This window comes from Echinococcus granulosus (genome assembly GCF_000524195.1).
Source record: "Echinococcus granulosus chromosome Unknown EG_S00007, whole genome shotgun sequence".
NCBI lineage: Eukaryota > Metazoa > Platyhelminthes > Cestoda > Cyclophyllidea > Taeniidae > Echinococcus > Echinococcus granulosus.
Window position 1 is genome coordinate 1279543 of NW_020170387.1, and position 13939 is coordinate 1293481.

At 38.6% G+C, this 13939-nt stretch overlaps 2 protein-coding genes across 2 annotated transcripts in view; one reads left to right on the top strand and one right to left on the bottom strand. All coding sequences in view use genetic code 11, as the record gives it.

The window, feature by feature from the left end:
* Nucleotides 1–4677: 4677 nt before the first annotated feature.
* EGR_01844 (Transmembrane protein 151B) lies at nucleotides 4678–5265 on the bottom strand (the record flags this gene model as incomplete). Its single annotated transcript, XM_024491093.1, has 1 exon — nucleotides 4678–5265. One exon carries the CDS (start codon nucleotides 5263–5265, stop codon nucleotides 4678–4680), a length of 588 nt encoding a protein of 195 aa, XP_024354549.1.
* Nucleotides 5266–5950: 685 nt separating this feature from the next.
* Nucleotides 5951–13939, top strand: part of EGR_01845 (hypothetical protein) — a gene marked incomplete at both ends in the record, with an annotated part of 12582 nt that continues 4593 nt past the window's right edge. The window contains 6 exons of the mRNA XM_024491094.1: nucleotides 5951–6064; nucleotides 9073–9172; nucleotides 9827–9927; nucleotides 10144–10257; nucleotides 10688–10822; nucleotides 13062–13158. Of these exons, the coding sequence (XP_024354550.1) occupies nucleotides 5951–6064; nucleotides 9073–9172; nucleotides 9827–9927; nucleotides 10144–10257; nucleotides 10688–10822; nucleotides 13062–13158 (661 nt within the window). The remainder of the gene's footprint in view (nucleotides 6065–9072; nucleotides 9173–9826; nucleotides 9928–10143; nucleotides 10258–10687; nucleotides 10823–13061; nucleotides 13159–13939) is intronic.

Below are 13939 nucleotides of genomic sequence, written 5' to 3' on the forward strand. Positions count from 1 at the left end.
TTGTGGGTGCTTTCTCAACAGCACCAACTACAGTGTGATGGCTGATGCGGGAGGTTGATCAAGGGGACCTTTGAGGACGACGATCAAAAGATGAGAGGGGCTACGTAGTGCATTAGTTGTTTGTTTAATCCCAAATTTTGCTAAAGGGAACACATTGGGTTTCTGCTATCGTACTTCCGCCAGGAAGGCTGGCCTATAAACCATATCAATAGCCTTAAGTCCTCTTTAATTGGAAATACCTGCATATTTTGCCCCAGCATTATGTCTGATTTTGTCTTCAGGAAAGTCTGAAAACGCTACGTCAAATAAGTGAGTAACGTATTTGCAGTTTAATAAATGATTCGAATAGCCTTATTTGGTTGTTAAGTTCTTATGAAAAAGCAAAGGAAGTGTTTTTTTAGGAACCAGTAAACATAAAACCACTCTTAACATTGCATCCTAAGTGGCCTTACTTTCTGAACGCTTTTTTACAAATAAATTCGTAAAGCGGGGATGTTGCAATTTTAGTGCACTCTTCAAGCGCCATCTCGAATCTCATCACATTAAGAGTGTAAGTGTCAAAACACTCGTTAATAAACGAACAATCAGGCTCAGTCTGAGCCAGTATATCTGATATCGATGGATAAAAGATCATCATCACTGCCGCTGGAGTGTTGCGAGGAATTCCGATTAGCAAGGGGATTCTCTATAACGCAGGCCTCGTTGTTGCACCATTCAACACTACTGCTTGATCTGGGGAGGTATTTATATCCACAGTGATGCGAATTTTTAGGATAATTCTGAGTATCTTTCGAAAGGGAAAGTCCAATTCTGAGGTCCGTGCATAGATCAGGATTCGATAAGGCCAGGAGAGGAGAAAAATTGTGGCTAGAAGGAACGTCCTCTGATGAAATAGAGCAGATTTGTGCTTAACCACCAAGATTGAAGGTTGAATTTCCGCCTCGTTATGTAATTGAAAACCTATCAAAGCAGAAGTTTCATCGAATAGTCATTGATTAAACCATAAAAAATTGTAACTATAATAAGCAGTAGCTATAATAATAATTTCATAATTTATTTTTAAATATCCGCAAAAAAGACTTTTTGATTCTGGTAAAGTGGTTCAAAACAAAATTTAATTGAGAATGAGAATTAGATTTAGGATGCCAAAAACAGGTATAAAAGGGGGGAATTCAAAATGGCAGCCTCATATGCTTAATATTCTTACATGTAAACCACTAAAATAGGGATTTAAATTAATTACGAGAAAGTCGTATACAAAACGACTCAAGCTGCAATAGGTAACTCATTGGCAACGTTGGGTGTAACCCCTTTTTCCGTGATACCCTGTATCAGAATGGCGTCAGGACGCACGCTGAGCAGAACTTTCATAACTCTTGACAGATTCAAGTTTACTTGTTAAGTGAATGCAAGACTCTTTGGTGCAAAAGTTTGCTGTTTTATGCAATTGATTCTTAGCAGCATATCCAGCATTTCCAAGGCTCCTTTGAAATCTCCTTACGCTATTTACTCATACTTTCGTAATTAAGAAATTTGGCTTTGGTCGATTTGATAAATAGCCGACTTGTCAGCTCCTTTACACATCAGGTAGCAAGTTTTGGTCTCGCTATTCTTGTAAAACTTGAATTTTTTGTCTAACTCTTCATTCTGATTTCTTGGACACTGAGTTCCGCCTTCGTACTTCCACTGGGTGGCTTGGGCTCCTCCTCTCTTGCATATGTCGGCAATAAATATTCTGCGTTAGTATTATGACTTCTTTTGTCTTTAAGAAAGACTCATGACTCTAAATCCTCAAACCTTTGTCGCATTCTACAACCCAGACTCTTTACGACTTCGGCCAAAAATTATTTCAGAGTCTATTTTTGTCTTTGTTCACAAATAAGTCACCATAGATGTCGGTCTCGTAGCACATCTAAACCATTCATTTACTAAAGTGCTACCTTGAAAGCATTTGCTTTTATGCACCATATGCTTGTAAGGGACATATGCTCCCCTGTCCACCTTCCGATACGCATTTAGAGTCGTTCGTATTCAAATACCGAGCGAGATTTCCTCTTATTTCTAGGTCTAATATATACATCTATGAAAGTTTTTGAAAGCCTCAAAATAAGTGCCCTTCCTATCTTAAAATTTTGATAGGAATGTTATGAGAATCATCTGAGCTCTACGTTGTCCTTAAAGAGAAATTTGCAAAATCAACAAGTGACCGATTTATTCACGAATATGCAGGAATTAACTATATGTGTGAGTTATCTTTTTGTAAAAAGAAAGATGAAATTGAAGAATGTTATACACAAGTTTGAGTTACGATGCTAGACGTATTTATATGATTTAACAGCTGCTATTTAGTTAAGCATTTACGATTAATATTGGTTAGGCCACAAATACACATATGTATCGCCGACCAAGTTCAGTCTTTTCCTATCAACGGTTGTTAACAAAACTTGCTTAGATCATGTGTATGTGGGTATTTGGATTTGTTACGCCCGAGCTGAAAGATTGCCTTGGAACGTACTAAAGCGCAGTTGGCTGCCATAGAGTTGAATGGAATAACGCAGTTATGAAGTTGCATTTACAGAATCACTTACCCCGTAAACTCGGTGGCAAAGTACAGCATCTATCAATGACAGCTAAATCTTCATTTATCACCTCCACATCCCAAGTGAACGACTAAGATGATTTTTTGCTGCCATTGATAACAAATTACTTTTAGAATAGTGGGAAGAAAGCGACGAGGAAGTGCGGCAGCGGCTTCCATAAAATTAAATTATTATCAGAACAAATCTCCAGAAGAAGAATTTTACGTGAAGTGCTAAGTCCTGTTAATTAGCGTATTTGGTAAAGCGCTGAAATCATAATTTCGAGAAAATAAGTCGTTTTATGAAAGTTTGTTCTATTTTCTCACTCTGTTATTTATAACTGTTACAATCTTGAACAAGTTTGCCGGCCCTATATTAAGAAGCGCGCTTGTAATCGAGCAGTTAGGACTTAATTGTCACCTTGTGTAAGTAGTAAGCAAACTCATCACCCTGCTTCCATTTCCCCGATCCTCTTTTGACTTAAACGTTAAATTAATGGCTTGCGTAACTGCAACATGGGGGGAAAAGTGATGTAATCTCAGCTTAATATGGTGCTGAATTGTAATTAATGTTTTACACAATCTCTAACTGAGGAATGTCATTAGAAGTAACAAGTTTTGTATCAATGAAAAATAGAAATGGCTAACTACAACAAGAAGCATTCGTTTGGGGCGCGTTGTAGAAGGAGAAACCACTTAGCTTAAGTTCCCATGGAGATGTCTAGCCATATAAGGTTATTAGGTCTGTCTAGTTGATCTGGCTTACGCGATTATGAGATGAGCAGGCAAACGAGCTTCATCGTGCTTTCATTTACCTAAAGGCTATGACTGAGTGTTTTCTGTCAACTGTAAAGAATGACAGTTCTCAGTTATTACCTTCACCTACCTCATGGATTCCAGTCTTATAGTGCATACATTAGCAGATATACCTTCATAACTAATTTTGTATTGTATGAAAATGAGATGAAGCAGTAGTGGAGTGTCTGGCATACACTACTTTGCTTGGACTAAGAAATAATATGCATTGCATTCCTACAAATTTAAATAGAGGATACCCATTAATTTAGAATATTCTAATTCTCCGTCTTACCACAAACCATTGATAAGTACTTTAAAAATGAAATATATGGAGTGAGAAGGTAATTTATTTTGGAACCGCAGCTTGTGATAGCATTACCACAGTTTTTAAACTCTGTAAGTTCCAAAATTTAAATATTTTATAACTTTAAATTGGATTGATTTACGACAAAAGTGATGGGTTTTAGCGATACATGATAAGGTCATGCAGTACCAATAAATGCCCTGCTTTATGCAATGCATATTCCACAAATTCCTACCTCTGTGCTCCTTCCCAAGGTTAGCGCTGTTAAGTATACCATATCAGCAATCAAAGGGATCTAAAAATGGTGTCTCCCTACTCATTTGCGTTTATGATGGAAGATAGTTGGAGATTTCTTAGTTTATCCTAGCTTGACTTTAGAACTTTTTGAATTAAAATAACACAAATTAGACATTAGCAAGTTTCAGCATTACTTCCTATTCTAATAACAGTTTCATGTTAAGTTGTTTAGATTTCCAGCCCACCGGATATTTGCGGAGTAGCGCACTGGTTTTCATAAAAATAAGTACGGATTTTGCGAGTCCTTTAGATATAAAACATCGCCTCGAATAAATACTGCAGGCATAGAAACCCACTATCCAATGGTAATGGAAACAACTTCATGAAATATTTTCATTTGAAACAGAAACAGAAGTTTATAAAATTGATTACGAATGTGCCATTATAAAGCTATTAAAGCATCTTTGCTAGTAACTAGCGAGACAGATATTGGAGAGGGATTTCATTACTTCTAGATAAAATCAGGTGAATAAGGTGAGCTTTGGGCATGTTTTTATTATATATATTCTAATTGGTTCTTTTCTGTTCTAACGAAAAAAATTCAAATTACCTTTTCTCCCCCCTTCAATAAAAGTAGCAAACGGTATTTTACCATTTTGCGACACTAAAAACTTCACTCGCAGATCCTTCAACTCGTCACTACGTTGAAGGGCTATACCGAAAAGGCAATAAGGTTAAATTCAAAACTTCTGCTGGAAATCTAGAGAAACGCACCTTCCCTTATCTCTATAAAGTCATCATTGGACTGTTGTAGTTTCATGAAGCTTTTTTTATGCCCTTCGTATTGTTGTCTGGTGGCCTCATTGGCAAAAATGAATTCCTTCACAAAAGTCAGATGGACTGCGGCGTCCCACCACTCGTCCCAACTAATTCTTGGCGACTTATCGCACCAAACGCACTTGAAAGTGGTGGTCTCGGTGATGAAGTGCTGTTTCGCGAAGGTAATAACCCGATCATGCGCTTCTGTGCTCAGAGCTGCAGTCTCACCCCTGTGCAAGCTGGTCTCTGTGCCGGCGGTGAAGCGAACTTCTGTGTATCTCGGACGACAGTGGCATCTGCGACTTCGACGCCGAACAAAGTGGTAGGAGAGGCAGAACCACCACAACTTCGGATCGTGCTTTACTGCCACAGCGATGCGGGCGGCGATTTGGGTGACTTCAATGGCCGTGGCGAGCTCCAGTCGTGTGCGGCAGTTGAAGCATTCAAAGAGATAGATGAGGTAGAGCAAAAGAAGCATCATTGCGGCAAGGGAGTAGTGGACGGGCTGACACACATCCCTCGACGACATTCGCAAGAGGTTGAAACACCAGACCAGAGAGATGAGGCAGAGGAGAATTAAGAGGGTCAGCAGCAGACACCGCCACTCCTCGCAGGCAAAGCGAATAACTTGCACCCAACGCCTGCTTGTGGGACTTATCTTGTCAAACAGGGCAGAAGACGTATGCTGAAGTACTCACAACTACCCAATTCGTTTATTGGTGTGTTAGAGTTAACTTGAGCCAGTGGATATTACTTTTTAGGCATGTTGGGAGATTGTGGGTGGAAATTCGGTCATTTTACAATAAGAGACCGTGCGAAGCCAAACAACGCTATAAGCATAAGATGTCCACGGATTTCATTGACTTGCAGTGGTGATAGTTTTTCGCTCTTTATAGATTCAAGCAGAGAAATTTTTTGCATTGTTAAATGCCAATTTGCAAATAAAATTAAAGGTTTCGATCTAATAAAAGCACCTTCAATAGACGCATTTTATGCCGCACAAAGCGTTCTAACACTAATATTGGGTAGCAGTACGCAGATAACGTGAATAAGTACTTATGTGTTAAAAAGGATAATACAAGCAATTCACAGAAGTGTAGTTTTGTTCCAGTAGCTGGAAAGACCATTTATTTATAAAATTCGGCCCAATACGTGGCAGACCTTTTCTCATCATACACGAATAATATAATGATTATGCATGTTCATATTCTATAATGTTGGTAACAACTCAGACCAATAATGCGGTGTACTTTCGACGAAATACAACATCTGAATATGTCCAATCTTTAGAAATTTCTGTAAAAGTTTGCCAACAACACATAGCTCAGGTTGTTTAGGCTACAACTGTGCAGCTCTTAACAGCTTGGATACGGGTCTCAAGTTTTCCAACTGAGGGGCACAAGGAGCACTTTCGCTGCTAAAATTTTTGGGGAGAATTAATTAAAATTCTTTCTTAAACGGCTCTGCCCTGTCCAATGTGGAAGAAAAAATGGAAAAGAGCATATCCAGTGGCGTCGACGTCTAAATCACTTGAGGCCATTTACTTATCCGTCGCCAAATTTGCAAGGGGTAAGTGGATTTGCTAATTTTCTATTCCTCTAAACTCGTTTAACCTACACTAATACATATTACCGAAGTCTTTTCCAAAATAGCATTCAGGCATGTCGTGGATCATCTTCAATTTCATGCAGTTATAGAAGTATTTTCTGCTAAAATATTTGTGTCTACTTATATTGCGTCAACATCATAGAATAAATCCCATTTTTAGTCTTGTGATCTATGCTCTTCTTTGACTCATAAAATTTCTGGTACCCTAAATTACCGCATTTGCTATCAGGGACGCGTAATCGAACTTGCACAGAGGCATTCCTACATCCCTCTTGTGCAATGGTGTTATTATCATGGCGGCATTTGTGAGAAACAGACACGATGAGACTTAATTCCTAGAAATTACTGTTTTAAACATCCCCGTAAATTCATCCCCTTGGGAAAAGGCTTAGGAAACTAATCCTCAAAACAGAAGTGATTTATTATGGTGAATTGTTGGAAGAATTTGCCTGTGTGTTCCGCTTCGCTTTGTATTTAAGAAATTGTGTGCAGATTTTAATGGCATTTTAAGATTTAAAATTTACAGAATAACTTACTCGAAAATCATCCAAAAATACAAATACCACACTGAACCGTGATAGCTACAACAAATGCTCACAAAATTGTATAATGACAAGATAAAGTGCAGACCAGGGTTTGAAATAATAGGGACGTGGACCACCAGTAAGACAAGTTAATCAAAATTAATGGTCTTTACAACTTCAAATATCACAAATGATGACACGTTCGGCATTATTTACGCACCACATATTCTTATTTATTTTAGGCATGATCGGTCATTTATGGTCATATGACTTTACTTTTGTGCATAATCACAAAGCAGAGTATCAAGTGGGTTGAAATGCTTGCTCAACGGTAACAGTTTAATTACCACAAATGAAATGGTATTTTGACATTTGGGAATGATGTTTGGTATTTTGAGCATTTATTTAAGTGACGATCTGCAGAGGTTTTCTGCTTTATTTACTGACTCAACCTTTTGGATACTTCATCTGAGTTGCAATCCTATCCGCTTGAGACCTGAATTAAAGGGGGCAAGTTTTGAACATACCACATTATTGTTTATGCCAATGCTGGCTTCAGCTGTCCCATCGGAGGGTACCATGTGAGAAGCAGCAAGATCCCCGATAACCGCTGAGCTATGAGTGTCGCTGTAGCATAAATACGCTAGAGTGAGTGAGCGACCTCGCAGTTCCCGGTCTGAATGCAGTAGGCTACACACGCCCGCATGCATGCACGCACGTACGCATGCCTACCTGTCCGTCCCACCAACTTCACACCTGGCCAGGTGCGAGTGCGCCCTTTGCTGCTGGGCCACGCAAAAGAGAACTTGCCCAACTGTCCACCGTGTTTCTCTTTTCCAAGGTGAAGCAGGGGAAGGAATCCCATTACTACCCAGACAAAAAAATACCAGTCAAATTACCGGATTTACGTAGTTTTTATTATGTTACCAAGCTACTCCTGTGGCATAAAAGCGAAGTTCGCTTACTTGATGACCTCAAGTAGAGCAAGGCAATTACAATACTTAAAAAGAAAATAAAGCTAGATTTAAGACTAGTGCCTTACCGATAGCAAACATAAAGCGTATATTCCCAACAGGTGATGATAGTAATTTTCGCAAGGAAGATTTGTGAATTTATTCAATCTATGTAAATTTGTTGAAAAGAAGTCTAATCGCTTAGAAACTATTTATTCAGGGAGCTAGAAGTCCTAATTGATAATTTTAACAAAGACTTTGTCACTTTCAGCTACGCTCCTTTACACGTATCTTTGGTATTCCGCATGCACTGTTATATAAGTAAATTACATTCCATATGAAACCTCTTTTTGAGAATCAAAAGATGATACGAATAAAGCATTATGGGCCTTTTCACTGTTTCTGAAAAGGCCTTAAAACTTGCTGATTTTGCATATTTTACGTTAATGGACTTATAAATAGCCGGCTGAACTGTCAATAGGTATCCGAGTTTCACTTCACAAAGGAAAGGGCAAACAATGAGCACAAAAAGTGTTGTATCGTTGCCAAGACAAGAATAACCACTATGTCAGTAAATTTGTATCCATATTCCTTTCAGTAGGGAATCTGATCATGCAAAGAAATTCTTCCAACTTAATTAACTAAATTGTGAGAGATTCTTTTTCATCACATACCAGCGGACTTGAATGGGACCTTGAATAGTGAAATTACTTAAATCGTCCCCTATCAAATCTGCGATGGGATTGGTCCTTAAAAGCTCACTAGCGCAATATTTCAGATTTTCAACAGATTTAGTGGTAGTTGATTACAGCTAAATGCATAGTTGTTACATTCACTTTTTTCCCTCATTCTAAAGCATCCAGTGGAAATTAAAACTTCATTTGATGGAAATTGATCGTGGCAGTGATGTTTGATTAGCTCCAACCGAATACCACACGCTAATAATTTGATACGATCTTACCACTACGTTGCCGTGGCAACGCTTTACGATCCATTATGCACCGTCAACTGAGGAGACCAATGCGAGCTATAGTTTGCTCCTTAAACAAAGCACCCTCCTTCTGTTTGAGCTAACGGGAAAAATGCATGAATTAAAAGTTCATTGCATTTAAATAGAAGGAGTTAACTGCTCCTAGAACCGCATATGAATATTTAAAATTCAAGTTTGCTATACTCTGAACTGAGGCAATAGTAAATCTAGCGACAGGATTAGCTTGACACATGACCTATGATATGCATACTTGTTTGTAGCAAGAAATAGCCAACTTCAAGTGTTTAAAAGGGCAAAATCCAAAAACTTTCTATTTCCGGTGTTTAAATTTCGCTGTTTGTGTTCGTGCTATTACATTAGGTGGACCGACAATAATGTGCTGTCGTGATCTCTACGCACAAGTCGAAACACCTGAAAGATATTAGTAGCCTACCTAACTTAAGTCAGTTTTCCACAAAATAAGATTAAACATAGCTAAACACAATTATTGTGGATTTGCGCTTCAGAAATTCTTGTTTCGAATTGACCAAACTAATTTCGAGCCAGCTGCATATTTATTTTTGCACTGATTCTTATCTGACTTCAAGGAATCACTGACTTTGAGCGGATACAGGAGTTAATTTTTTCCAGAATTTCTTTTTCTGTGGAAATTTCTTTGATAAACACCTGCGCTCTCCGAAGACAAGCCACCTTTAACTGGGTTAACATTTTTTTCCAATACGGCGCCGACCCGTTCCGAGGCTTAAATGCACCGAAAATCCACAAATTATCCATCTTTGTAAAACATTACGAGGACTGTTAAATCATTTTAATCTTCGACAAGTACAATTTAGACACAATGTTTATTTAGTTCCTATCCAAATACCTGTCTTATCAATGGGCAATTTCTAATTTTTGAGGTAAGTGATTTAAACCCCATTTTACTTATACATTGGGTAAAACAGCAGATCTGGGTAAAATCTTCACGCTTTTTGGCACACTGGAAAAGGCTACAACGTTGATTAAGTATCAAAGATGAGTCTGCACTTGACATGGATTTAATGAACCTTCTCTTTATTTATTTGTTAACTGCACTTCCTTCAATAAATCCCCTAAATGAATGTAAAATTGCGAACGTAATGCGAATAGGCAGATGGAAGACATGAATGGAAAGCATGCAGAGAGACTAGTCAATATGAAATGGTTGGGTTTACTTACGGCCTGTTTTGATGTTGATGTGAGCAGGAAAGTGCTTCCAGTGCACATACATACTAGCCACCTAGTTTTCGTTTTAACCTAAAAACTCGGCCAATTAAAACTTTCTGCGGAGTTCTGACTCTATTTCGTAAAAGGTTACTTTTGTATTTGTCAGTAAATACATATTTGTTGATTTAGAAAGCACTGGAATACATAAATTATTCCTATGTGTGAATTACGTTTATACTCCACAAATGGGCAAGAACAGGGTTTTTAAATGCTGAGGAAAAATATAGTATTAGTCGTTCCACAACCTTTAAATTTGTTTCTGTACATAAAAACAAGGCATAATATTGTCAAGAGAGTTCCCTCCTTCTAATCGCCATATCTAAAGTAAATCGTGGAGTCAAATAAAATAAAAGATTTTAATGTCACTTGACCTATTAGGAGAAAATTTACCTCCTGTTTTTAATCTGCTCCGAAACTATTGAATCCATCACTAACTTCCGTTTAAATATCAATGAGTTCCAAAATTTGCATTGCGATTTTAAGAGATGAAATGGCAATCGTGGGTGTGTGTAGACGCAGCTTCAAGCCGGCACCTCGGTGGACTAATAACCCATGACGGCTGCATACATGACGCATGACCTGCCAAAAAATTAATGACATTCAGGGCTGAAGTGATATTTAACTAAACAGAATAATAATACTTTAACCGGAGAAATGCAAGCTAATAATATAATAAAGAAGAAGCCGTTCTTAAAATGGAAATCGCTTAAGCTGTATAACGCTTTCGGCAAGTGGTGGCAAATACTATGTCTTGTTGAAGAACACGTATGCAAAAGATAGGAATGAAGAATACACCCAAAATAGATAGTAAGCGGACAAACGAAAGGGATATTTAAACAAAGAAATCACAAAAGCAATCGCCATCCGCTAGAATGAGGCTATTTAAATATTCCTTTAAATAGCTCTAGAAGTAGAGTTTTTCAGCGCCGAAACATGATCGAGAATTTCTTTTTCTACAATAACATGTTCATCGGCATTCGTGCAAAAGAACCCTTCAGGAATGGAGATTTTCTTCTCTTAGAATTCCAACTTTTGCCTAATTTGCAGTTTGCGCCTGTTCGACTTCAACGTGAACTAAATATTCGAGTTCTCACCACTGCATAAACGCATGCAGTTTAGCAAACGCTGCACCTCCACAATAATCAACTCTTCATTGCATCATAACCCGATCAACCCCATGTCACGTCAACTGTCATTTAGTTGCACGAGGGAAAACTTAAGGGCTGGTCTTCTTTTCACGCCTTTCAGTACTTGCCACGTAGACAGCCTCATTGGATTGCCGTTAGCACTACGCGCATCGCATGCACCCCAAGCCCTCCCCCATTCACTTGGCACTGTGGCCTCCATGCATTTTCAGATGCAGCCGTCTTTCACAAAGCCGTCAGGTGGCCTCTACTTGGACAAGAACACGTGCTACTACGACTACCGGAGGTCACGATGTTATTCGCGTTTCTCCATCTGCACTCGGGTCCCCATGAGGACTTCAGACAGTGATGCGTCTGTCTGCACACTGCGTGCTATCAGGCGAGTACCTGCCACTCCACAACTGCTCCAACACATCCCACCTCATCTCCACCACGTTCTAAACCAGACGCAGTTCGTGCGAACCAACGACGAGGAGCGCTTCTCTACTTGCCTACGCTTCAGTCAACAAGGGCCTCACTAGACTCCCACGACCCTCTTTCCTCACCTCACCCCTCCTCTCCTCTCAAAAAGGCCACTAAACACTTGAATAGGTTTTCATCCCTCTCCTTCTCGTTTCGCCCACCCTGTTTGTGCCATTGGCAACTTTCCCAGTGTACATATTGTCTATATTTGCGGTTTGTAGTCCAACATATAAATAAAAAAGAAAGTGGTTTATAAATGTGTGAGGTGTAGGAACTAGCACATACAATTTAATTTTAGATAAAATCCAAGTAGCCAATGTAGGCCGATTTTCTTTTAGCCCACCTGGAAGCTGATTAAAATCGAAACCCGTTAAGAAGAGGCTTCTGAAGATTGCATTAAGTGCGCAACCTTTTTTACCACAAGATTTTGGCTTCAGGGGTACCCATTTAGCCCTTATCTTATTATTTGGAGCTGTGTTTGTCTTTGTCTTTTCTTGGAGTTACTTTGAAATCAACCTGCTTTAAATAATGTCTGCATTGTTCTCTTAAATGCACTTACTCAAGGGCACCACTATGCATGGACTTAAACCATCCCAAACGGCCAACTGGTGCATAAAAACCATTTCCATTTAAGCCATTGTAATTACCTGTGAAACCTTATAAGGATAAAGTACAAAAAGATAAGTGTTAAATTTGTTTAATATTAAAATGGGATTTTAATTTTTCCCTCCTTGAGTCATCATAATGCGAGCCTTGTAGAATGTACCCGCATGCCAGCATTTGAATTGGAGTCTACATTGATTAAGAAATTTGGTTAATCTTCTGCAGCCATCCTGTATTGCTCCTCCTCAAAGTGCCAATACATTCAGCACGTATGCATTGGATCACTACAGTTTACTCCCACTATTTGGGGAGATCAGCATTTATGCATACTTAAATAGCACTACTAATCATCATTCAACATTCGAACTGTCCAAAGAGTAGGCTAATTTTGAAGCAGCCGTTGGAAAAAATCTACAATCTTGCTTATTCCAATGTATTTTTGGAGAGGTGTTGCAAATTCACAATTGCAGTGCTTTTTTATATAGTTAATAGAAAAAAAGGACGAAACAAGGAACTTCATCTAGACTGCGGTAAGATGGATACCTATTTGAACTGAACACTATTAGTACTCAAGGACTTCAGGCCAGTATTTTGAAATTGAGTGCTTTTCTAGTTGGTCTGGAGTATTATTGTTTGCTACATTATTTACGTTGTGAAAAATAAAACTACAAGAAAAGTCGTTTGCCAGCTTCAATATTGTGTCGAACAGCGGCCAATTTTTACTGCCTACACTTGCATCACACTTCGATTGGGAAACTCGTAATCTCGAAGTTCAATGGACTAAAAATTAATAGGCAGCCATTAATGTTGAAATTAATTCGATTTTTGCAAAATGTCAATTTTATTGTAATGAGGACCAAAAATTTGCAACAATTTATTCTAGCAGTGACTGTGAACTTTTCTACAAAGCGGGAATCGGGGACATAAAAGAAGACAAATGAACGAGTGCTCAAATTAGCTGAAATTCGATGGTGTGCTTTACGTAGGCCTGGTAGGAAAGTTACTGCGAAGGTTTCATCAGCAAACTTAAGAAGTATATTTCAAAAGCTGTCACCGTTATAAGTACAGGTACATTCATTTTGATTAAGATGATATCTCTAATGGAATGCCCATTCTTCTGGAGTCTCTAGTGATGCGTGAAGCTGTTTATAATGCAGAAGCGGAGCATTAATGGATTATCAGACACTCCACTGACATCTGCTTATCCACTTTATTTGACTTTGGGGTAGAGTTAAATGGCCCCTACTAAGTATGGCCATGAGGATCTCATCAAACTGTTTATTACGTGTAATGAATTTTAGCAAGCAGTCTGCAGACAAAGGGCCCCTTAATTTGTGCTTTCTGACTGACAAGAAAGAAGGGAAAAAGAGCGGGCAACCATGACAACTGTTGCAATATTAGGACCATCAAAAAGCAAAATCTACAGACAGGTTACCATAAAAGCAACATTCGATTTCTTTGTATCGCTCCCTGTGTGCTTTCACAGTTATCTTCCGCTAAACGTATACCAAGCAATTATCTGTATAAGTTGCGGTATTTCTTTAAAAACAGAAGGTTCTTAGTAAAATAGGATTGCTTAGTGGGGCAGCATAAAGAGGGGGTTATTGCAGCCGTTTCAAGGTTCGGAAAGGCAATTAAGGTAGGTGGGTTCTGTGTTTCAAAAAAGGATCCA